Below are 26,775 nucleotides of genomic sequence, written 5' to 3' on the forward strand. Positions count from 1 at the left end.
AATGAGCTGATTGGCCACCTATGTTGTCCTGTAACTGACTGCAATAAAAGGAGACACCCATATTATCAAGAAACAGACTCTTTCCAATCAAGCAGATGAATATTTACAGTACAGCTGGGTACTCCCTCTATGTTAATGCATACAAAAGATCTAAGAAAAGAGAAAATAAAAAAAAAAAAAAAGGTTTTTGTAAAGAAATATATTTTTATGGAGAAATTATTTGTAAAATGTATGAATCTATTATGTAAATTTTCAATGCAATGTAAGATTAAAAAAAAGGCTAATTCCTTTTGTAATGTGTGTTCCTTGTTCTCTACATAATGGCAATGTGTTTTAGAAATAGATACTCTTACATCTTAAGGGATCACTCACTATATAAAGAAAAGAATCTTCTTTTTACTCTACAATTTTATTCATTTTCTTGGTGACTATTTTCATTATTGTGCTTCAGTTCCTCATGTCCTTCTAGAAGTTGGCTTGGACTGCTCTCTATTGGTCATCTCTCTCTCTCGCTTTCAAGCTTTATCATTTTGCTTTAGACCAAAAATAAGGGAAGAATAGTGCCTAACAGTACTGCCTGTTCCTGTGCTGATATGCTGAAAACTTTTTTTGCTTCCCAAACTAAAATAGGTGAAGACTACAGTACTTTTTATGCTGAATTTGAATTTGTTTTTAGAATTTTTCTATCATATATGACTTTTAAAAGACAGGGTAATTACATTTTACATTAATTATATATTACTTATTCAGAAATAAAGCTGGTATTACATCCCTCTTCAGTGTTCAGTATTCTGCCAACATAGAGGGGATTCACTTTCCTTGGTTCTATGGTTATAGAGAAATTTTGAAAACATTTGGACTCAGTTTGCAAAAATAATATTTTAAAAATACAATAAACAGGTTTTTTTCCAGAAGCAAAGTAATTATTTACCAGTGTAATGCTAAGAAGCAGTGCAATTATTTCAGTACCTCAGTACTTCTTTTGACCTAATATTTTTCATTACAAATAAAGTTGTTGGGATTTTTTTGCCAGGCCCAGTGGCATAATGTGTTTTACTTCTATTTCACTTTTACTTCAGTTTGAGTATATTTTGGGCTACTCTACTTTCCTTTACTGGCATCCAAGTTCCCTGTAAATGTTATAATAGAGTAAACAGAACTTTTCAAACAATATGTAAACATTGGTTTGATTGTATTGGCATGCACAGATGTTGGAATGCACCAGTTGGATTGACATCTCCTCTCACAGTCTGATGCAGTGAGAAACTATAAGTTCCTGTTGGGTGGGCTCTTCTCTTTCCCCTTTCACTGAACCTTAATTACAGTAGAAGTGCCTGGAACAATAAATTGCAGTATCTCTGGCTCCACATGTGACAGCTTGGATTGATTCATTAGTCATGTGATAGTGCATTTGCTGAGCTCATAAATGACCAAATGGAAATGGTGTATGTGCAAAGAACTTCTTATTCATACATGGTGCACACAGACTGGGGTTCAAGCAATTAGCTCTGTCATTGAGTGAAGTATATAACATGACTTGCATAAAATTCATATTTTAATTTATACTTGATTAAGAGTATAAGCAGCACTGTAAAAGTAATTGGATGCATCATGAAAAAATGTGTAAAGATTTATGGGATGTGTTTCAGCTTTTGGCTTGCAAAGCTGAACCAGAAACTGTTTAAAATAAAATTCTTATTATTCATCAAATTTATCGGAAAATAATCAGTCCGTGAGCTCTAAATATGTAATAGTGTTTTGCATTAGATGTCATTTTCAGCTCAACAAGATGATGCCAGCACAGAGAAATAGGAGTGAAAGAAATCCTAATGAAAAGAACTATATTTAGGCAGATGTATGGAAAGAGTAACAACATATAGAATATTTATACATCTTGCCTTTTGAAAAAGAGATAAAAGGGAAGAGATCAAAGAAGCTACTGGATAGACAGCAGTAAAGAGGCTTTGCATTGCAGCTCCGTTCAGAGAAATGTTATTCTGCTTTTGTGGACATGAATATGAACAGAATGGTGTGCTGCTTGATAATTATGGAAGCACCAAGTTACTGGATCACTAAGAGAACTTTTTGAAATTCAAAGTTCACATTCTGAAACTAAAGCATGATTGCTTTAATTTTTTCAGTAGTTGTATCAGCCTCTGCATGGCTTAATCTTTGTGTGAAATTCTGACATCTCAGAGATATTGTATGCTGTGAAGATGAACCCATCTGACTGTGGACTGTAAAGCTTATATTTCCATGTTACATTGGACATAAAGGCTAAGGAACAGAACTTGCCGTCCATCCTTTCATCTCTCCTCTGCTCTGTTTCATTTTAACCTGACAGCTGAGAGCACATCTTACACTTGAGCAGGACTGACGATTTCTCTCTGTTTCTGTATCACTCCACACCAACTCCAAGATCAAGGACACCGGTAATCGCCCTGTTTTGCCACCGTGAACCAAGAGACGACACCACAGCTCTTTGTTGTTTGGCCACAGACCTGTTGAAAAATTGGATTCTGTGATGGGATGTAAAAATTGAGAGAGGACCACAGCTACAAAAAGAATAGCAACTATGAGTAAGACAGGAAGCAGAGCTTCTGTATGATGTGTTTAAATACACTTGGCAATATGGTCTTTAGTTTAAGAGTCCAGCTAAGGAGGTGGGCTTGCTCAATCATATAATGATGCTCACTTTAAACAAGAGCTTTAAATGAATTCCAGGACTGTCTGAAAATTAACTCCAAATTAGGCTGGACATTTTTTGCTTTTTAACCAATTATTGCATAAAAAATTGTTCAAACAAAACAAAAAAAAAAGTACCTAACAGGGTTTTCAAAGAGAGCACCTCCAATTGTCTAAGCAACAAATTAGTATTCACCCAATTCTGCTCTAACCTTTTTTCTAACTGACTCTTCAATTGCCATATTTGACAGTCCATATGATAGCCCTGTCCATGTGTCTCCCACATATTCCATACTGCTGTATTCATTTCCCACACACTGCAAATACAGATTGCAAATGCATCCATGGCTACACATGTGAACAACTGCAGATGTCTCCAGCGTGTACCCTACCCTCGCCAGCATCTGTCTGCGCCAAAGAACTGATGAGATCCCCAGCATCCAGACACAGTGCTTTGTTTGAACTTCAGCTATGACAATGAGACACTAAAGAAGACAGACCTGAATAAAGCCCATCCAGTATCAATGGAAGAGGCCCCGCACAAAGGTAAGAACATGTGAACATTCTTAAAAACGTGTGGCAGGACAGAGCAGAACAAAAAGCTAGAGAAGAGATGGAGAGAATCAGAGGGAAGTTTCCTTTTTCTTGTCGCTCAAGGTCACTTTTCTTTCCGCCTGATGGAGAGCAAGTGTCTCCTGCCTTGAGATTTGATGGATGTCTCATTCAGAGACGACATTGTGGGCACCATATGAGAATGAATGCGTGCCAAAGCCTTCTGCAGTAAAGCTCACGAGAGAGTTATGATCATTTCCAATTAAAAGTAAGCAGTTCAGTTGTCAGGGTGGGGTAATGGAATTTCATATGCTCTAACTCCAAATCCCCTCACACAAAAGGTAATGCGATCGAAATGGCTGTTCCCATTCATTACCCAAAGCACCTATGAGTTATGCAAAATACTTTAACAGGAGGTGCCAGTGTAGTTAGCAGCAAAGGACAACGTAAGGGCAACATACATGGCACTTGTTCACCAGGTAGCCTAGGAGAATGGGAGGGATCAGTGCTAGGACCAGGTCATGTACATTAGACATGCATGCCTCCAAATGCCTGAGCTTACTAATATGACTCTTTTTTTAATTATTACATTTTGAATAATTACATGTAAATACATTTTTAGGAGTTAGCTGTCACCACATTATTTTCATTGGGCAGATTTTTTTCCTGAAACAGTAGACGGAAAATAAATATGTCTGGTGATTTGCAACAAACCACTTAGTACTTTGTTAGAGTGGAAGAACATTTTGTAAAAAGCCTATTTTCAGTCAGTTTTCTGGAAATTTCAACCAGTATCTAATGCTGAAACTTAATCATTTAATTTAGTTTGTATGTATTTTGGAATACATTTTTTATTAATTAAATTTTTTTTAAACTTTGTAATTACTTTGAATACATATGGTTCAAGAGGTCAGTAGTTACATATAAAATACATATTATGTATTGTTAGTCTCAATATGCTTCAACAGATTCAGATTTAGAAAACAATTCTAAAAACACCACCCAGATATTTCTGCTGTGTTCTAGCAGGACAAAAGGAGTGTCATACAAATATTTACTAATACACAAACAGTGATGTAGATCACATATTCAGATACTCTTTTGATCCAGTACTACCCACAGTATCATGCCTCATTCTGCATAGCTATCAAGGGAGTAACCAGCAGGGCCCAAACACAGTCTATCAAAGGAAAGTGAGATTGGGCTTTATCTGGGATGGAGCCAGGGTGACACCTGGTGGCTATGGAAGTATTTGATGGCTTCCAATTGCAATACGTAGAATTTCACATTCTTTGCAGTCAGTTTGCGAATAATCTTGATCTGTTGTATGATTTTTGGCTTTTATGTTATCTGCTCTCTTTTCCATTGTGCAAAACAAAGAAAAGGCATGCAGTGTAAATAAACATGCATTTGTTTTCTTAACACATTTATCCACATACAGTCTTCATTTACATTTACATTTACAGCATTTAACAGACACTCTTATCCAGAGCGACTTACAAAAGTGCTTTGTTATTTACTCATACAATATATCCAAGTACAGTGCAGTAGGTTAGAATTAAACATACCAATGAACTAGAATACTGTAGATGGGGGATGAATGCTGGGATACAGGGATGAATGCTGATACCTAGAAGTGCAAAATACATAAGGTCTATCTTAATGATAAGCGCTATAAACATCTATATTCTATAGATAAGTGCTATATACAGTCTTCATAGACTGCAGTCAGGCAAAACTAGTCTGCTGCTGCAGAGATGACAACAATTAATACTGTGTTTTAAAAGCACATAGTGCTAGCTACTATTTGAATAAAATATATGTTGTCAAAAGCTTTTGTGTGTTAACAAACATTCAGCAAAGAAGATAGGGCTCAAGTCAAAAAGAAAAATGTAATCATATATTCATAGAGAGCTAAAATACTGAATTAGGCTACTTTAGCTAAGCTGGCTCAAAGAGGCAATGAACATTTACTAAACTGACTGCTTAGAAAATAAATCAAACATAAATGTTTCACAGACAACCAAAATATGAAGGATTTCATCATGTTACCCAGCACATTCCTAGAATTGTTTAAGTGTAGCCTACAGCTTCAAAATATTGCAGTGAATTTCAGTCTCCTGTCAAAATACATTGTAACATTGTAACATTGACTAGTTTGGCTATGAAGGCATGAGTTAAGGGTCCTTCTGTCCCTATACATTGGGAGACTACTGCATTGAAATTTCTATGCTCTCTTTTGCAATCTAAAGAATGTGTCTGAATATTTTAACTATTTTTATTATATTTAAAATAAAATATACCTGGTGATGTAATTATCTGGTTTATGATATGCACTGAATTTTCCTACAGTGTTAACTTTAACGCTATAACTTTAACAATATAACTAAAGTTATATTGCAGCAAAGTCTATGTAATTTTTCAAAACTCTTGTAGCTAGCCAACTGTAACTGAGCCAATAATGTTGTTCATTTCTATAGAAAACCTTTTTTTAATCAATTACTAATAATTATCATTCTGCACAAATGTGGTTGATTTTTGGACTGTTCTTTATTATATTTTTGATTATTTTTTATGTTATTTTTAATTGAAAATGCTGTGTTTAACACTCTAGTTGAGTGTCACAGACATTTTTAGTACTTTGAAACATGTCCCCTGGGTCTTTCAGGTTGCACCTCAATTTTACTGAATAGTAGTAGTAGTAGTAGTAGTAGTAGTAGTAGTAGTAGTAGTAGTAGTAGTAGTAGTAGTAGTTTTACATCATTATCATCGTAATAATAATATGAAATTATGCAAGCTCTGGGAACTATAGCTTCAAAACCACAGTATAGGATCACTCCAAATTAAGCTTGGGAGATACTGATAATTGAATTAGAGTGTTTTGTGCAGACAAGCCAAAGTGTAAAATCCTTTCTTCACTAAAGAATATAAAATTGCAAGACATCTATGAGGAATATACTGGTGGCTAAACATCCAGCATAATGGATGTCTGCCAAGTCATCTGAAATGTGCTCACAAGCCAGATCTCTCCTGGTTATACTGCCACAAAACAAATTAGTTTATCACACTGAGACACTAAGATGTGATTCCTCCAAGAGCATGTCGTAGTATTCATTTACATTTGCATTCACAAAGACCCAACTCAATCCATCATCTGTACTGATGTCACAGTAAACCTGCCCAGTGCAAATCTCAGGTCATAAAAGGTAGGAAGTATATATGAAGGCCTCTGTCCTGTATCTCTGAAATCCTTGCGGTAGGTCTACTACAGTGCAGTAACATCTCTGCATCTTAGTAGTGTTACTCTCTGGAATCTTGGTCTCATATAAATACGTGTGTGTGTAGTGGGGGGTTATTGATATTGGTAATAGTTAAATATGAATGTATAATTGAAATATTCGTTACACCTTTAAATTCTGATAACACTGCGGTTGATTCTGAAGTATAATTTTATTTTGTATTTAAGAATTACATAACTCTGCCTATCGTGAATCAAACAGGTTTTGGCTGTAAATATCCTGCATATTTAAATTAATCTCAGGGCGGGTAAGAAAGAGAAAGCGAGGACGGCGCCATTTTGTTTGTTTTACAGGAAACTGTACCAAAGGAGGAGGCGTGGAGAAAGAGGTACCCCTGGATACGGTTGCCAAATAAGGAAAGCTACGATTGGAGCGTTTTTTGTAAGTAACACGGAGTAAAAGCAATTAAATTGATTTTACAGCGTGCATTTTTGTGCATATAATCTCATGTTCGCTTTGTGTGCCACTGATAACGATAGCTATATAGCTAGCTAGCTAATATCTAGGTTACTTATGATCCTACTGGGTATCGCTTGACGGGAGATATAACTGTTTGGCAAAGATAGTCCTGTCATCAGTTGCTGTTATATAATAGCGTTTCCAGTTTTAATATCAATTTGATTAGGAACGATGCTCAGCTGAAACATCGACCCTACTAAAAGTGCATAGCGCTTGGTTTAGTGCGGGAAAAACACTGAATATCTTTACAACGAAGCCAAGTCTCGCGACGACGCCGTACAGCTTTTTTGTGCAGAGGCGCACCAACGTAAACTGCTGCGATGTAGTCTTCTAGGCTGTTGTGTGCGAGTTATGGTTATTAATAGCCTGAAGCTCAGTAAAACTGTAAGATGAAAATAAGTACTGCAGGCAGTCAATACTACTGCATCATCAGGCAGTGTCTGGTGCAGTCAGCGTCACAGGCCCAGTTTGACAGTTTGTCGTACTCATGCAATCCGTAGCAAATTGGATACTGGCAGGGTTTTTTTGGCTTTTGCTCCGTAGCACAGTAGACTGGTTGAAAATAACCAGTGTGAGGTTAAAATGCTTTATTTAAAATATATATATATATCTACCTTGGGTGAACCTTAGAGGGGTCACAGCCCCAAGTACCCTATGTCCATGCGTGTATGACATGGCTAGATGAGTGTTCCACTTTTTGTTCATGAAAAGTGATATAAGGGACTGTAGTAGAATGTTTGGTTTATTGCATTGTCCTAATGCAAGTTCTTTTGGTGGTGGTGGTGGTGGTGTGTGTTTTTTGATGTGAGTAGTTAAGATGCTTCTGTACACTTCAGAATTAAAATTAATCCTGTCCGAAGTCACATGTATATACTAGTTCCACTGATATATATTTGTACACACACTATATATTCTGATTTTTCAGCCCTAATGATGGCCTGCTTTATTGGCCCAATGCTTCCTCTGTCCTCATATTGAGAAAACAGTAACAGACTCAGATGCCAACATCTAGAGCCAACTCTAGAGCTCTTGAACAAGTGAACTAACCAGTATGAACTAATGATGTAATCACACACAGCTGGCCATGGGAAGGAGGAAATCTAAAAGGGCAGTTCCTACTGAAGGTGTAACAATTTCAATACAATGTAAAAAATGAACATTCAAACATGTAATGCATAAATTAAAAATCGTATCATTGGTACTCCCCCTCAATCTCTCTCCAAGGGTTTGTGCATTATTTATACATCAAATTAACTTTTTTTTTTTTTACACAAGAACATCCTCTTTTCATTTTGAAAGAAAATACGGAGGTTACGTTTTTTTTTCTGAACAAACTAAGCAGTATATAATTAGAGCTCTAGAATTTGGGTTTTCATATAAGATGTTGAAAAATACATCAAATCTTCATCTCAGAATTCAAGAGCATATCATATCAAAAGTTACCATTGTCCAATAACGTATGGATCTGTAGGCTTACCAAACACAGCTTTAACTTTTTTTTTTCCCCTATATTTACATCTATAAAGTCAAAACTTCATTCACAGTACAGGATTTTCCTAAGCATTTCACATGGTAAACACTACAGAGCGGCAATGTTTAGCTTTTATGTTGTTCTTAATTGGATCCAGTTGTGAGAGAATGTTAGAATTGCCCTGACATTAGATACATAAAAACTTTATTTGACCAGGCTTTCAGCTCAATTTAATCACTGTTCTCTTAGCTGTTGTAGCACTGTATTTTCAACTTATAATTGTCAACATTACGGTGCACTTTCTGTTATGTTGTCTTTATTTTCATAATTTATTTCAACACTTGACATAATTTGAACTTTTTATAACACTTTTTATTACTACCTTTACTTGAAATTTGTTCTGTTTAAATCAGTTGTTTTTAATTTTATCTTTTCAATTTAAATAGCCTTGTTAAATACTTTTACTTATCTGTAAAGCACTTTGAATTGCCATTGTGTTCTGTATAAATAAGTGCTATATAAATGTAACTTGCCTTGCCTGAAGGCCTGCTGAAGTGTTAATGGTTGATTCCCATTAAACTGTGTAAACCAGCCACAATGAACAGTAGTTTAGCTTTTGGTGGCACTTTACAGTTTAGCCTGTATTCCTTTCATTCCCTCTCTAAGTCTGTCATTGATTTATTAGATTAAGTTACCACATGTAAGAACAAAGTTTTTTTTTTTAATCACGTCAAAGGCTGATACCTTTAGTCAGAGCTCGTTCAGTATCTTCTGGTTCAGTAACTACTAACATGAGCATTTGTGATCCTCGTTGTCTCAACTGAGCCTTGCAAATTACCTGGGGCATCAAAGCATGAATAAGTGTAACATCTGGTTGTTTTTGAACCACAGGTTTGGCATCCCCAGCCACCTCACTTGTGAGAAGGTGCTGGGACGATGTTCTACGCTCACTTTGTCCTCAGCAAACGTGGGCCGCTGGCCAAAATCTGGCTGGCGGCCCACTGGGATAAGAAGCTTACCAAGGCACATGTATTTGAGTGCAATTTGGAGAGTAGCGTGGAGAGTATCATTTCGCCAAAGGTAAAGCTGAAAGACTCATCAAAGCTATATAATACAGTGTATCTTTCAAAGAACACATGATGAAAGGATAAAAAAAATAAATGCATTATTTTCTACATAACAATAATGTAGGCAATTTATTAATAAAGTACTCCATGTGCATTTAATGAAAATGTTTTCTTGTGTTAGGTGAAGATGGCTCTGCGCACATCTGGTCACTTACTGCTGGGGGTCGTGCGTATCTACCACAGAAAAGCCAAGTACCTGCTTGCTGACTGCAACGAGGCTTTCATCAAGATCAAAATGGCCTTTCGCCCAGGTACGGCAAAACCAGAGTGCCTTACAAGAAGTTAGCAGTAGAAAATATTCAGGTTTGGTCTGCCTCTGTTTTACACAGCTCTGCACAGGGAAGCTACTCACACTGAGCAACAAAGTGTTTTGTTTCAAAGACTAAAATAGGTGGACCTTTTCACGCTGAATTTGAATCTGTTTATAGATTTTTTTATCACATGGGTTTTAATTAATAGGGCAACTCAATCATACATTATGTATATATTACTTATTCATAAATAAGGACATTATTACACTATATGTACAAAATTACATCTCAGATGTACAATGTATGATTTCTGCCTATATTTGGCCTCAGGAACATCCCTCTTCAGTGTCCAGCAGTAGTCTACCAACATAGAAGGGATCCAGTTTCCTTGGTACCTCTTTTCCATACTATACATGTGACATGAGCATACTGGAACAAAAGATGGAGTGATGGAGAAATTTTGAAAAACATATTTGGATTCAGCGTGCAAAAATGCATAATAACATAATAACAACCTTTTTTTTTTCCTTTTTTTTAATGAAGAAAAATCATGGTTGATCAATGTAATCAAAAATTGGCCTTTTTTTACTCTCAAAGCGTAGTGTGGTTTCATCCATAACATCAGGTAGTTAATTTAAGCCATATGAATATAAAGATTGGTTGAGGCAGCTTAAGTGTTAATCACACACACACCTTTAGGGCTTTTTCCCCTATACCTTACAGTTATCATACTTTACATTTTACTGGGGATTCCCTTTGCATTTGAAATACAATGTTATTCTTGTCAGTATATTAGATTTGTGTCTGAGGCGCATTCTGTGAAGGGCTCTCTTCAAAGAGGGAAGAATGAGGAAAGGTTGACCTGGAACAAAAAGTTGACATTGTCACAGGTGTGGTGGACCTGCCTGAGGAGAACCGTGAAGCTGCTTACAATGCTATCACCTTACCTGAAGAGTTTCATGACTTTGACCAGCCTCTTCCAGACTTGGAGTGAGTTCTTTCTCTGTTGCCTCTTTTCTCCAGCAATATAAGGGGCCAGCTGATCCTATATTTACAGTCCTATCCAAAAATATATATAATTGAGAAGCATATTTTAAGGTCACTGTCAAATCTCAGTTGTATTGATGTTTTTACGTTTATTTTATAGGTTACAGTTATTTGATGGAGAATTTAACCCTTAGGGCCTTTTTTTCTGATCAAGTTTTGAACTAGTCAACAGTCTCAACGGTGAATCACAACTGGAAATTCTTTTAGTCCACATTTAGGTTTGATCTTGGCATAGGAAAGTGGCCTTTAAGAGTTGTTGAGATCGGTCCATGTTGTGTGTTCCAGTGACATTGATGTTGCACAGCAGTTCACCCTGAATCAGTCTCGAGTAGAGGAAATCACGATGAGAGAAGAGGTGGGCAGTTTGAATCTGCTGCAGGAAAATGACTTCGGTAAGGCCCACTTTCACTTTCCTATTATCCTTGTTTTCAAATCTAGCTGATATGTGCATCTAAAAAGACTAATTCTCATAAAAACTCAGAACTTTAAAAATATTTGTATCATGGACAATCATAGGTACACATGCACTATTGTATAGTGGTGTTAAAGAACAGTATGCATGACTTGCAGTGGAGGGGCAGGTTTTAAAAAGAGGCAGTGGAGGAGTTACTGTACCTTCCCACCCCTCAAAATAATAATTATACAACATACAATTGTACAATTATACAACAACTTACTGTGTTCAGCATTATGACTATAAACTTGGGGAAACTGCTATGCCTATTCATTTATAATGTATAGTGCTATAATAAAGCTATAATGTTGTTTGCATTTGTAGGATCTAAACTTTGTCAGTGTTCTCTAGACCTAGGTATTAATGAAATATGAATTATTATTCTGTGCTGAAGATAAAACAGTATAAATAACATGAATGTATAGAGTGTTAGTCTAACTTTACTGTATTGATGTGACTAGGATTCAGTCAATTCATTCAAGTCATTTTCTAAATCTAAAGTTAAATTCTAAGCTTCGTTGGCTGTGTTGTTGTTGTTTGTTTGTTTTTGTTTTGTTGTGTTTTAAGTCCTATAGTTCTAAAGACTATATGAATGGTACACATAGGCAAAGATCTGTAAAACCCTGTTAGGATTTGCAGTATTTATGTAAGTTCAGTCAACTTTCTAGTTGTGTTACTGACAATACTTAAATATTTGTTGTGGAGCTTCTAACTTTAATACATTTGAAGTGAGCAACAGTCAGTTCTGTTGTCTCGGACAATACAAATCAATTTGGACTTGATTGAAAGGGTATTCAGTATAAAATTACTTGATCAGGATTTTTGCAAAAAACTAAGCAGTAAAACTAATCTTCATTAAACTTAAACAAGGGTTGTCTTTAGCTCGTACAGTTGTAAAAAAAATTTACAACAGTAAAATTTACAACAGTGTCTGATGCAGTTTAACGTCTTTCTCCTTGGAATTGCCTGTAAAACCTGCAGCCAGCAAATTTTACAGTGAACCTGAGAGTCCAACCTTGTCATTGTAGAGCTCACTCACTGGAAATCATAAACAGTGAACAATTTAAAACAGAAATGCTTTGTTGTACAGCTGATTTCGGAATGGACGACCGAGAGATGATGCGGGAGGAGAATGCGTTTGAAGTGGATATCATCCACGGAGCCTCCGCATCTAACCTGCTGATGGAGCCTGAGTCCGGCAGCGGGCAGATAACAGACAAGTCCAACCACCTGGAGTATGACCAGTACAAAGACGACTTTGGAGACAACCCTATGGAGAGCAGCGAAGGTGGCATGCTGGGTAGGCTGGACATGTCTCGTGTGTAAGTGCACGTGGAATAACATAATAATAACAGGTTCGTCATTTAAGGGTTGCTTTTTCTACTTTCAGTGGACAAGCTTCTTAGTAATGAGGATGGCGGTGGCATTTTTGATGACCCTCCTGCCATTACTGAAAACGTCATGATGCCCCAGGATCATGGTGGAGATGATGATGACGACTTCGACAACCTGTCTCGTATGAGAGTTTTTTTTCTGCCAAATTTTCATTATTGTGTCCAGTGGTGAAAAAAGGCTACCCCTGAAGGAGAGGGCAGTTTGGTAATGGATGGGGGTTTTGATGTGTACAGCTGCTGGAGGTCCAGACAGCCCAGACTCTGGTCCTGCTGAGCAGCTCCCCACCATGGCCGACCAGACCGAGCAGACCACACTGGTGCACAACGAAGAGGAGGCCTTCGCCCTAGAGCCCATCGATATCACAGGTCCGCTCGCAGTGGCCAAAGGGTCTGACAAACTCTAAACGCCAGACGTTAATGTGTGGTGTTTTGTGGTGTGTTTTTTTTTTTTTTTTATCTAAAATCAAATATCTTAAATTTGATGGAGCAATAAGTCATTTTTACTACTAAAAAGCAGCAAAGAGGATTTATGATGGAAATTATTTATTATTTTAATTTATTTTTCTATTAAGTTAAGGCTTAAATAAGGAGCAAAATAAGAGATAATAACCCCCAGGGGGTGGCTGCTAATGGCCAACACACACCTGAGGGAGGTGTGGACAAACAGGAGATTGACATCGCTGTATATCTTAGTTAAGGAAACCAAAGCGAAGAGGAAGAGGAAGCTGATTGTTGACAGTGTGAAGGAGCTGGACAGCAAGACCATCCGGGCACAGCTGAGTGACTACTCGGACATCGTCACCACGCTGGACCTGGCTCCGCCCACAAAGAAGCTGATGATGTGGAAAGAGACGGGAGGGGTGGAGAAGCTCTTTTCTCTGCCTGCACAGCCTCTGTGGAATAGCAGGCTCCTCAAGGTCAGGATATGCCTGTAAACAGAAATTATGTGTAATAATTGAGGCAAATTCTCCTCACTGATTATGATCTTATGAGTATGTGTGTTTGTGTGTTTGTGTGTGTTTATTCCTGTAGATGTTCACACGGTGCCTGACCCCTCTTGTGCCAGAGGAGTTGAGGAAGAGAAGGAAGGGTGGGGAGGCAGACAGCCTGGATGAGTTCCTCAAAGACCTGGAGAACCCTGAGGTGCCGAGGGAGGAGGCTCTGTCTCAGCAGAGAGACATCATTGGTAAGATACCTGCAAGAGAGCATCTTCTCAGCAAGCTGCTAGCCACCAGTATATTAATGGCTTAGTACTGGCATGCTGAGAAAAGAAACAGATTTTTAGCATATTGAGTGAGGTAGGGCTAAGATGTTTTTATACACGTATGTTCACTGTTTCTTTTAGTGCTCACTGAACAAGAAAGTACCACAATAATATGTATATATCGTAGAATTCAGTCTTTGTAGTGAAGGCAGAGCAGGGCCCATGCCTGGCCTCAACCCTCCCATCTTCCAGGGGACAAACATGTGCTCTGATCACCGGACCAGAGAGCTCCCTGCTAGAACACGTTAGCCTATTGAGAGACAGTCTGTCACACTACCCTCTCATGAATGACAGTCTCCATCACACTCTTGCATACTCAGCTCATTTCTTCTGGTGTGCGTGTGCGTGCGTGTATGTGTGCATGCGTGCGTGCATGCTATTTCAGACCAGACTATCCTAGAGGAGCCTAGCGTGTTGCAGGCCTCTGCCATGGAGGGCAGTCGTACCACTCTGGATGAGACGGTCATGCCTCCTCCCTCTGGCCACCGGGGGCAGAAACGCAAGGGCCAGGACACCGAGCCTGCCCTGCCTGTGAGTGTGGCTAGTGTGGTAATCAGATCTCACCATCCCTTACCCCATTCAACTTGTTCATAACCCATTCAACTTTGTTTTATTCAAAACAAGACAGTTACTTAATGCAAATGCAACTAAATGCAAATGAGCAAAACATAGAATCACATAGGAGGGCAGCATGCCACGGGTGTAGAACATGCAGGAAGAAACGAGGAAGAAAATGTGAGTTTCCAACTGAAAAGTATAATGAAACTAATGAAACCAGTCATAAAAGTGCTCAGAAACTAAAGAAAGACAACAGGAAGAGTATCAATGACCAACAATCCATCAAAGAAACACAAAAGGAAAAAACATAATTACATAATCAGACACACAGGTGGTGTGGCAAAGGAGGCATAAAACGCACTGCCCGAGTAGGGTGTGACATGAAACCAAAACAGAACAGGTGCAACAGAAAATTAAACACAATCAAAAAGCCATGTGCAATGCCACCTCCGTCTGACAGGCTGCTGGTGAAATCAGTGTATCAGTTCTGAAATCAGTGAAATAAGTGTATCAGTTCTGGCATCCTGACTGAAAACATACTTCAAAAATTAATAATTAAGATTTATTGTAAGATTAATGTTAAAGTAAAATGTGGCATGCTAAGTAAATATGTACCATATTTGGATGAGAAAGATTAGGCCAAAGAGCTTTTTTACTTTTGTTTTGTTTTGTTTTATTAGAACTTTATTTGTAACCAGGAACTTCATTCAGAGAATAATAAGTACAGTTCTTCAGTTTCATGCTATTTCTGTTTGATTTCATAAAAGGAAATGTATGTTTTGTAAATATTAATGGTAAACATAAGTAAGATTTATGATCACTTTTTTTTTAGGGTATTGAATATATAAATCATCTTCTGGTATTAATGGGATTTCCTAGGATTACCAGAAATAGAAACTAAAATTACAGGGATTTGAAATCATGAATTTGGGAGATTTAGCAATCCCGACAGCTTTCTTTTCAGATGCAGTCCTTATTAGATTATCAGAATATCTGAACCCTTTAACAGACTATTATATTATGAGACTATCGGAGTTGTACAGTCAATGACTCATTTGTAGTTTATGATCTTTCATGAGTTAATTTTTAATGCGTAGCTGACATTAAATTTCTAATTGGAAAACAAGTGTTCTGTGTCCCATAACTACTGTGATGGCCTCTCAATGGAATTCCCCAAAAAGTATAATTAAACAGCTTGAGTTGATTCAAAATGCAGCTGCAAGAGTTCCTTACACTGGCTACTGGTACATTAAGGTATTATTACTGGTCTATAAATCACTTAATGGTGTAGGACCAGCATGTTTGTCTGATATCCTACAGAGTTATGAGCTGGGCTGAACTCTCAGATCATTATTAACTAGTCAGTTATTCATGTCAGAGGTAAACGACTAAGCATAGAGAGGCAGTGTTTATATTATGCTGTTTTTAAATAGAACCAGTTGTCAGAGGATTTTACAAGAGCCCCAACCCTAGATGTATTTAAATTTAAACTAAAAACCTTTTATTTTGCCAGGCTTTCCCTCAGATCCTATAGCACTGCACTTTCAACTTTTAAGCACTACATTGCACTTTTTTTCTTTTTTTCTTAATTTATTTTATCTTTATTTCATTTTATGCACTTTATATCTTTTATTATTCATATTTATTTTAGATTTATTTTGATTCAACTTTTATTTATTTAATTTTTCATTATCATTTCTTTAAAATAACTTTTGTTTCCTATTTAACTCAATTATATTTAATATTATTTTAATGAATTGTTTTTGTAACTAGTTTCTTTTTATTTTTGGCAAAAACCTTCTCAAGGTGATAGTCCTCAAGATGTAATAAGCTTATTATTCTTCTATGTCTATGCAAAGTACTTTGAAAGTGCTGTACAGAAAAACTTGCTTTGCCTTGCCTATGTAATCTTAACCAATGATGTCTGTGTGTGTGTGTGTGTGTGTGTGTAGATGCTGGAGGATGACCGCTCCTCTATCGTGTCCACACGACTCAACATGCAGCAGGTGGAGCTCAACATGCCCCAGGTGGAGCTCCCTCCAGAAGAACCTGGCAACATCTCTCAGCTCATCCCTGAGCTCGACCTGCTCGGAGAGAAGAACAAGGAGAAGAAGGATGATGATGAGGAGGAGGAGGTAAGGACTACGTTCTTCTGCGAGAACCATTTAGAGTCACAGTACAAACGTGACAGCCAGATGCATCCAAACTCGTTTATATTTCACTACTGCACTGTGCAGATGTTTGTCCAATGTGCCCTTATTTTTTCCTGCCTCATTGGTGCCTTTTTAGGAAATTGACCTGTCTGCTTCCTCCAGGTCGATGGTGTATAGACTTTTTCTTTCCTTTGTCTTAGCTGTGTCAATCAGGAGAACTTTGCTGTGCAGTGTGCCAGTAGGGGACTTGGGCTCGTGAGCCTGGTCATACTGAAATGCCCCTGTTGATTTTGTGCTTTTGTCAGGAGGAAGAAGGACAGGGAGGAGACCAGGACCAGGAGGAGAGGAGGTGGAATAAGAGAACCCAGCAGATGCTGCACGGCCTGCAGGTACGGCCAGACGTCATTCTGTGATGAGTAACTCAGGGAGGTTTTAAACACAGAGCTACTGCATAGAAAGACACAAAGTAATGTCATGTACACCATTTGAGTATATAGTTGGTTTGTGAAAAATAAGAATTAGAAAAAATTAGACATTTTTAAAATTAAAATTTCTAATCTTAGTAATGAATAAGGACCAAAAAAGGTCAGATAAATCCAAAACACTAGATAATAACAGGGATGTACCAATGTTTTCTTATTCAATAGCAATTCCAATACATGAATTCAGCATCATGGCTGATATCGAGTCCACATGCAATACCAGGGCTCTTTGTCTTTTTTCAGAGGAATTTGTCTACCTCACCAAGAGGTCTTTTTTTTGTTGTTTTTTTTGTGAGTAAGGTAACATGAGACTGTAACTGCCTGTTGATAGTAAAATTAGAAATGACATATGACATCTGTAGTAGAAGCTACCATACTGGAGGTGGTATAGAAACATTCATTTGTTAGGCTTATGCAAATGTTTTATTATATTCAAAGTGCTGTTAAAGTTTTATTACATCTATGATTAAGGAAGACAATTAAAAACATGATTAAGAATGTTGATCAGTCACATGTTGTACATTAATCGAAACTTCTAGTTCCCCAAACTATTAAAATATATTATTGAATGATATACTTTTCCTCTTATTAAGATCACATTTTAACCTGAAGTACAAAAAAACAACACATTTTGTGCTCAGTTTGCCATTAAATAAGTTGATACCAGTGCAGTCCAAACGGAAATGTCAGCTAGTGGAAGCCTGACCCATGATGTTTATGTTTGTGTTTGGGGAATTAATTTTTTTTTTTTTTTTTTTGGTTTGACACGAACCATCCATTGTGTTTTTAGATCAGAGCAGCCCAGCTCTGGTCCTGGAGATTGAACACCTTGAAGAGATTAGTTCCAACATTAATCTAATACACCTGTTCCAGTTCATCAAGGCCTAACTGAATAGTGGAGCTAGGTTTGTTGAAATTAAACAATAAGAAATGATGTAAGATGCATTTTAGTTACATGTTCATATTAAAATACAATCAGTTATTATTTCTGTGTTGTCCTGGATTTCTCTGACCTTTTAAAACAAGCCATGGTAGAAATTATCATGAATTACATCCATTTGAAATGTCCTGTGATGTGACATTACTAGGGCTTGATCTTATCATTACAAATCTAGAAGTTCCTTTGATAGGGGGGGTAAAGAAATACCAACAACACTGTATGACAGTGTTCCCTGGATACAAAAAAAAAAAATGTATATTTAGAATACTCAGAGTTGACCAAAGATGTCCTTTAAAATCCAAAAATATCTGTACATTCCAGTCATGGGCCTTCTCTTTCTCTGCTTGTATGCTGTTTGCACAGAGGGTGCTTGCCAAAACAGGCGCAGAATCAATCAGCCTGCTGGACCTTTGCAAAAACAACAACAAAAAGCAGGCAGCAGCCAAGTTCTACAGCTTCCTGGTACTAAAGAAGCAGCAGGCCGTGGAGCTGACCCAGTCTGAGCCCTACAGTGACATCATCGCCACTCCTGGCCCCAGGTTTCATGTCATATAGACTATCACTCCATGTGGTCAAGTGACATTACACTGGCAGATTTTATTATTTTAATGCTTTTGTTTGTAAATAATGTGTTGCAGCTATCTATGTGTGTTTTTATGTGACTTAACTACATGTGCTATAAGTCCCTCAAGCTGAAGATGGATTTTTATGTTGGACCATGTTTTGGAGCTCTTGTTTTATATAGGAATGTGTTGCAGTTGTATTCTAGTACTTTGAACACTCCAGAGCAACGGTAGACAGTGGGTTTCTGCACTTGTTTCACATACTGTACTTACTACAGATGTTTCATCCTTTCTAATAAGTATCCACTAATAAGTATTCACTAATGATCCTTTTTAGCCTATCATTTGTAATTTATATTTGTGAATTGACTTGATCCACTAATTTTGCATGCTCCAAACAATATGTTGCCTGATGTAATGGTTCATGCAGGTTTTTGTTACAGTGGTATCTCCTTTGCATAAGTTAACAAGTAGCAACATATTTGCTTATTAATATTATTGTTATTATTATTATTAACAGTGATAATAATAATAATAATAATAATAATGGGTTAAATACTGAAAATGTGAATGTGAGGACCTGTCGAAAAAGACAAATAGAAGAACAATGTGGGAAGATTTTTATCTGTTTACTGCTGCCCGTGTCTTTATATTTGTTTTTAAAATGGAGCAAGCTTTTCTCACAAGGATATGGTCATTGCCCCAAAAGCTCTCAGCACATGAATGTTATGAACATGCACCTAAGGACAGGTTCAAATTTGTCATATAGACATTTGTCATATAGACAAAATTGACATGAGATTGATAGTTTCTGTGATATACATTAGAATAAATTATATATTGATCTTGTGCCATTTGTTTCAAGTATTTTTCCATTTCTATTATCCATTATGTAAGCATTCTGAAGAAATACATCTGTTTGTTTTATTGTCTGTTACTAGCGTTATGTATGAAAGCGCAACACATTTTAAAAATGTTACAGAAAATTAGTATTTGTTTTTATATTCTTCTTTATGTGATCTAAATAATCATCCTGTTACAGTATGTCCTTTATCCAAATTTGCTTTGTAAGCTTCCATTTAATTTGTTTATATTTAATGTGGAAAATACTTTTACCATCATGCTTTAAATGCCTGTAGCTCTGATACATGTGTTATCTCATTTTTTTAATAAAATATGGAAAAGTAAAAATCAAAGAATGAGGAGGTTTTTCATAATTGTGACTTTGTATATAATTGAGATACTACGTGGTAATGAATACAAATGACAGTGTTCATGCCTTGTAATAATGAGATACTATCTCACAATTATGCAAGTTCTTTAAAATATTTTTGAGCATGAGGGCACCCTGGAACATCAGCACTCTGTCGCTCTCGGTCAACAAACTTGAGTGACAAAAGAGGTGAAGTGACAGCATCATCACATCCCAGTTTACCATAACTCTCAATGACCATGGACACCCAGATATACACCTTTACCTAAGATTGGGGTAGTTAATAAGAAAATAGCTTTATAGAGTTACTTTTCTTATTCTTGGTACTAGTAAAGAGCTTACACCTTTTGATCTAATTAGATGTGGTGGGTCATAATGCACTAGGAATTCTCTTAGGTACCCATTCAGTGCTTTGTAGGTTATTAAAAGTGTTTTTTAACAACTGCAACATTTTACTGGGAATGTAACTTAGCTAAGATAGATGTAATGTGATCAAATTTTTTAGTTCTGGTAAGAACTGGCTGCTGCATTTTGAACTAGCTGGAGCTTGTGGTATAGCCAGATAGTAAGGCATTACAGTAGTCCAATCTTGAAGTGATAAATGCATGGACTAGCTTTTCTGCATCATGTGAGGAGGGTATGTTCCTAATCTTTGCAATGTTCCTGAGCTGGAGAAAGGCGACCCTAGAAACATTTAAATGAGCTTTGAATGAGGGACTGGGATTCATAATCACTCCAAGATTTGTATCTATTAAAGAAGATGTGATTGGGAGATAATTGAGGTTCAGTGAGTAATTAGAGAATGAAGGCATAACTGTGGGTCTAGTAGAAGCACCTCTGTTTTGTCAGGATTAAGTGAGAGACGTTTCTCAACATCCAGTGTCTGAATGCACATCCTTTATGCATTCCTCAATAATATTAAGTATTATGATACAATTATAATATAATAGCATGTCCTCTGGTTTGACTAAGACGTATAACTCAGTATCACCAGCATAGCAGTGCAAACTAGTGTTTATGTATAATGTTAGTAGAAGTAGCATATATAAAGAAAAAAGCAGAGGCCCTAGAACAGAACCTTGTGGGACACAATAGCTAACCCTGTATGCTGAAAAGTCTCCATTTATGTTAACAAACTGGTATTGACCGGCTGGATAGGATTTATACTAGGCAAGCGCTATTCCTTTAATCCCAACATTTTCGAGTCTATCTAGTAAAATGTTGTGATGCATAGTGTCAAATGCTGCACTAAGATCAAGCAATATAAGCAAAAAAACATGGCCAGAAGCCAACAGCAGGTCACTAACTACTATAATCAGTACTGTCTTTGTACTATGATGAGGCCTAAACCCTGACTGAATGACGTCATGTATCTGGTTCTGATTCAGGTATTCAGGTTACAGCTTTTTCTAGGATCTTGGAAATAAATGGGAAGTTTGAGATCAGCCTGTAGTTTGACAGTTGACATGGGTCGAGGTTAGATTTTTTGATAAGTGGTCTGATTACTGCTAATGATTTAGGTATATTGCCAATGTTCAAGGAGGAGTTTGTTACATTTAGTAAAATGGTTCAATTACTTCAGACAGGATTTCCATAAGAAAGTGTGGGGGCAGTGAATCTAGTAAGCAAGTGGAGGATTTTTAGCATGAGATCAGAGTTGTACATTCAGGCTCTAGGTGTAAAGTATTCTAGTCTCTTTAGCTTGGTTGTTCTGATCTCTGTGTAGCTGCCCGATGTCATGTTAATACTCTGAATGTTATCTCTAATGTGCTTAATCTTCTCATTGAAGAAATTAATAAACTCATTACTTCTATTTGAAGTTGTAATCTGAACATTGGTGTCCTATACTTGAGAAGGCTCTCCTTCCATGCAAGTTGGAAGACTACAAGCTTAGTGTGGCGCTATTTAGGCTCTATTTTGGAAGTGTTTTGCTTTACAATTGCGAATGTGATCATTATACCAAGATACTAATTTTTTCCCCTAAGTGGAGCAACATCATTGAGTGTGCAGCGAAATAGTGATTCTAAGCGTTCAGTCATTTGATCAAGTTCCGTGGGTTTTGGGGGTATCCCAGTCGCAAATGGTATGTCTGTGAGATTCGCAATAAATATTGATGCAGTGGCTGACGTGATCGTGCGCCTGGTGTGGTAGCGAGGCGAGGATATTCTGTTGTGGGTCATATGTAGTTCGAAAGAATTGAGTTAATGGTCCGACATGGCATCAGACTGGGTAGTATGACTATGTCTACACTATAGGTCAGTACTAAGTCAAGCGTATGTCCACAATAGTGTGAGTTCCCTTATACATTAGGTGAAACCAATTTATTCTAATATAGAACAAAATATTATAATCGATTTCAGATGAACCTAGCCCCTATCAAAGTGAATATTGAAATCACCAACAATAATGGATCTTTCTACAAGAGTGACTAGATTTGAGAGGAAATCTGCAAATTCGTTAATAAACTCTGAGTAGGGTGCTGGTGGCCTGTAGATGTCAGTTAGAGGAAGAGGTTGGGTGGGCTTCTTATCGCTGGCTACATCGTTTATGCAAGTAAAAATAATTTCAAAGGACTCGAAATAATAACCACCTTTCTTGTTTATGTCTAATATGTCAGTATAAATAACTGCAATGCCGCCTCCTCGGTCAGTTAGACTGTATACTGTGGACGGTACGTCACCGTTGACTCCATAGACTGGTTAGCGCAGAGGTGTGGCACCAGGGTATGCCCAAACGCTAGGTGGCAATATATACTAAACTGCTTTGAATGTCTACTGGACACCAAAGAACGAGGCTGGCATGTCCTGGAGTGTGGTGTTTTCGTTGTCTAGCTAGCTTGGTTAGAAAACGTGTTTGCTAACTGCCAGAAGAAAACGTTAAGATAATGTGCTGAAAAATATAACTGAATAAATTCACTTAATCCACGTTTCTTTTATATGTAAGGTTGTTGGGTTCTGTTGGCTTAACGCTTAGCAAGTTGTCAGAGTCGTGAGTTAAATTGTGATTCTTCGCTGATGTGAAATTGACTAATAAGTGTTCCTTGGGTAGGTTAGCTAACTAGTTACAGTGTCATTTCGAAGTAACGTTAGGATAAATTCTAATCACTGTTTGCCTTCATTGTGTAGTAGCCATGTATCTTTGCCGTCGTTGTGTTGGATTTTTGCACGCAAGGCTCATGCCTGTAAAGGCTCAGAACTGGGGAAACCTTGGCTATGTTCTCCCCCTGGCCAAGCTGTGCTACCTTAAACAACCAACGCTGCGCGGTTTTCCCCAGGGTTATCAAAACCTTTCACAGAGGAAAAAGGAGATGGGGCAATCATGTGGAATTCGGTGCCTCGCTGATCAGCAAGCCACACCACACCGTCAAACAAGCGATATTTTTGAACAGAAAAAAGACAGCAACGATATAACAACATTTAAGAACAGTAACTTGCATCATATAGCCAGCACGCAAGTGTCATTTCCTGCCTGTGAGACGTTTATCGGTTTGTATCTTTTGCAGCATGTATTTGAGAAAATGTGAACTAACTTGATGATGTACTCCTTTCTCTACAGTCATCCTAAGATTTATTTGTGCTTCTGACCGTATCCTTGTGTATACACATCTACCACAATTTCTGCAAAACATACCTTAGTACTGCTATTATGACTTTTGTATTTGACAAACTTGTCTGTTTTACAGATTTGGATGCAGTACCATGTCCTTCTCCGTTTGAGGAAATCAGTGAGCAGGATGCCATACAGATCACTGTCCCACCTGGCCTTCCCCCTGTCACATTCACCCTTAGGGATTATGTGGACAAATCAGAAACACTACAAAAATTGGTTCAGCTAGGTATATGTCTGCTGTTAATGTATGTTAGACTGGCATTAGTTGGTTCATGTGTGACCATGACCTCAATCTCTTTCTAGGTGTCAATCTCTTTAAACTAGAGCAGCGGCGTAACGTTGGCTCCATGCTGGTGAGGTTGGACTTCCAAGGAGATGTGTCACCACGACTCTTTTTTCTGAAAGATCTCGGAGTTGAAGACACTCAGCTGGGACCACTGCTTAGCAAAAACCCCTTTATTCTCACAGAGAGCCTGGAAAACCTGCAAGGCAGGTCAGTGCAGTTTGTGTGTCTACACTACTACAGATACACATGGTGGCTAGTTTAAGGACACATGTCCTCAAAATAGATGTTGGTCACATGATCTGGTCATGCTTTAATAATCATCAATCTTGTTGTAACCTTTTTAAAAAGTTTGTATTATTTCTTTAATACATTTAAATAAAAATTATTTAAGTAGATGTTCTGTGACATGTAATGGTCATGTACTGATTTAGTGTAATGGTTATCCATTGTAGCTTGAGACACTGGATAAATTGTATAGTAAATTGATCCAGAGGTTGCCTAAACTATCAGTAACTTAGATTCTTATGTCAAAGGGTCTCATATTTAAAGTCGAAGAAGTTCAGTTCAGAGGCAGTTGCTGCCATGGTGAGCAAAGCTCCATACCTGCTCAACTTCAGTGTTGAGAGGATGGACAACCGCCTTGGCTTTTTCCAGCAGCAGCTGGGCCTCAGTGCTCAAAAGGTGGGGATCTGCTTCATGCACTTCCACTTTTCAGAGTATACAAACAGTGTCAAAAGAAATACCCACACAGAATATTGCATGTTTGAGTGGGATTTGTTGTTGTTTTGACAGCCTCTGCTGATGCAGTACCAAAGAATATCTATTACAGTAATGGAAAACAAATCTTAAAAACACACATACACACTCTTATTCATTTGTCTCATTCAGTACTGAAATATTGCACAGGATACTTTGAAAAGGAAATGCAAAGGTATTATTCATGAAGTTGCACTAAAACATTTGATAACTATATCACTTTCTTCCAGAATGATTAGTGTCTTTGTCTTTATTCTTTGTGTTTTAGTTGATTCATCTTATAATAGTTTAATATATATCTCTTTTTTATAGGTGTGTATAAATATTTCTCATTTTACTTTCAGACACGAGATGTTGTGACTCGGCTGCCTAGATTACTTTGTGGAAGTATAGAACCAGTAAAAGAAAACTTAAAGGTACAATAATGTGTAAAATGTAAATAAGACGTTACATAATTTTTGTTCTGTCCATAACTGTATACATTTATCTTTAAGGGTTCTGTTTTTTGTTGCGATTCTTATAGAAAAAAAAAACATTTAATTGACCTTTTTCACGCAGGTATGTGAACTACAGTTTGGCTTTCGTAAAAATGAAATCCAACACATCGTCTCCAAAGTTCCAAAAGTGTTAACAGCTAATAAGAGAAAATTGACACAAGTATTTGACTTTGTCCACAACACTATGGGTGTTCCTCATTCTCTTATTGCAAAGTTCCCACAGGTATGTTCCTTTCCATGAACTTCATGCTTCCTGGGAATTATTTTAAAATTCCTTTCCATTAAATAGACTATATTTTAGGCCAGTTGTTGGTATTTTCATTTAGATATAAATTAAGGCTTTAAACGTCTCATTACATTTTTCTAAATTTTACAGGTCCTCAATGCAAAATTTATTCGTATAAAAGAGCGGCACTTGTTCCTTGACTACTTAGGCAGGGCCCACTATGAACCAGCTCATCCAAACTACATCTCCCTGCAGCGCCTTGTGTCCCTGCCTGATGATGTATTCTGCACGGAGGTTGCACTGGTCTCTCTCAAGGATTTTGAACGATTTCAAAAAACTCTGTAGTGATAAGTGAGGTTTTGTGGTTCAAATTTTGCAGCAGAGGTTTTTGCTCTTTTTAGTTGCTTCAGTATGAATGTGTCATGTGTGTGTCCTAAAAGACATCTGATTTGATCTGTTGAAGAATATTTTGTAGAAAATTATCATAAACTTAACTGACATATGTACAATTTATACTTATTTTTCAAGTTTTATTTTAAAGTGAAAGCAGTTGTTCAGCTGTTAGCAGTCTAAAAACTGAAAAATGCATTCTCTGATTAATTCATGTAAGCGTGATCTATAAATGAGCAGATCCAGGCCATAGTCACAAATACATTTTTGGAGGGACACGTGCCCCACAATATTCATAAACTCATAATGTCCCCAATATATGGAGGTAAGAAAAATAAATAAATATTCTACTCACCAGCTTTGCGCAATGTTTGGACCCATCGGTGTTTCTGTTGTTGATCGGTTGTTATTGTAACACCCACCCCGCCTGATTAGCTAACATCTCCGATTTGCAGGGGAAAGGTTGCATTAACATCAATAAATCATTTTGAGCTGAAATTGTATTTGTAGAAATACATATTTTGCAGAAAATGGATAAAATGGAAACAAACATTTTTGGCCAAAATGGGCCAATTTGCAAATGCTAAATCAACTATCATTACTGACATTTGTTACGTCCAATGATGGTCATGGGCATATTCCAATGTTAATGTTTGTATATTTTGTCATATTTGTTAGAAGTCTCATTAAAGTTTCAATCATTGTAGTGATGCATGTGAACATGTAGATAGTAGTAGCTTTAATTTATTGCATGTTTCTATAGTGTCCTGTGTGGCTGCACTTGCTTATGATAAGTGGCATTATTAGTGTTTGATTGATTAAAGTGAGAGCAGTTTATTATCAGTCAGTTTTTGTTACCTTTCATTCACAGTAAGTCATAAGCAAGAGAAAGGGTGGCAATGACATTCAGCAGGGTTTGTTTGTTTGTTTTGGGAACAAAAAAAAAAGTAAGTTGTGAGAAAATAAGTACTAGTCAGATGATATAAGTATAGAAGAGAGTTGTTCAAGAATTGAGTCAGTATTTCCTGACATAATAATCAGTCTTAACACTGAATAATGTGTTGACAATGTTCCTGAACATTGTGGTAAGAAATACAAA

At 37.1% G+C, this 26,775-nt stretch overlaps 2 protein-coding genes across 4 annotated transcripts; both read left to right on the forward strand.

Moving 5' to 3' along the window:
- Positions 1–6,829: 6,829 nt before the first annotated feature.
- rad21b (RAD21 cohesin complex component b) lies at positions 6,830–19,002 on the forward strand. Its single transcript, XM_027011692.2, has 14 exons — positions 6,830–6,917; positions 9,358–9,546; positions 9,715–9,844; positions 10,735–10,834; positions 11,177–11,283; positions 12,436–12,645; positions 12,736–12,861; positions 12,974–13,105; positions 13,433–13,656; positions 13,772–13,925; positions 14,389–14,534; positions 16,514–16,696; positions 17,020–17,103; positions 18,500–19,002. The coding sequence occupies exons 2-14, from the start codon at positions 9,403–9,405 to the stop codon at positions 18,689–18,691; spliced, it is 1,932 nt and encodes a 643-aa protein (XP_026867493.2). The 5' UTR covers positions 6,830–6,917; positions 9,358–9,402; the 3' UTR covers positions 18,692–19,002.
- Positions 19,003–22,702: 3,700 nt separating this feature from the next.
- mterf3 (mitochondrial transcription termination factor 3) lies at positions 22,703–26,609 on the forward strand. Of its 3 annotated transcripts, XM_035529376.1 has the most exons (8): positions 22,703–22,956; positions 23,187–23,397; positions 23,595–23,747; positions 23,825–24,014; positions 24,341–24,488; positions 24,908–24,979; positions 25,122–25,283; positions 25,437–26,609. In XM_035529376.1, exons 2-8 carry the CDS (start codon positions 23,220–23,222, stop codon positions 25,629–25,631), a joined length of 1,098 nt encoding a protein of 365 aa, XP_035385269.1. In that variant the 5' UTR covers positions 22,703–22,956; positions 23,187–23,219; the 3' UTR covers positions 25,632–26,609. The 3 variants fall into 3 exon arrangements, with proteins under 3 accessions (XP_035385269.1, XP_026867474.2, XP_026867475.2); XM_027011673.2 differs by having other exon boundaries at positions 22,703–23,397; XM_027011674.2 differs by having other exon boundaries at positions 22,703–23,382.
- The last annotated feature ends 166 nt before the right edge of the window (positions 26,610–26,775 follow it).

Source organism: Electrophorus electricus, chromosome 8 (genome assembly GCF_013358815.1).
Source record: "Electrophorus electricus isolate fEleEle1 chromosome 8, fEleEle1.pri, whole genome shotgun sequence".
In the NCBI taxonomy this organism is placed as follows: Eukaryota; Metazoa; Chordata; class Actinopteri; order Gymnotiformes; family Gymnotidae; genus Electrophorus; species Electrophorus electricus.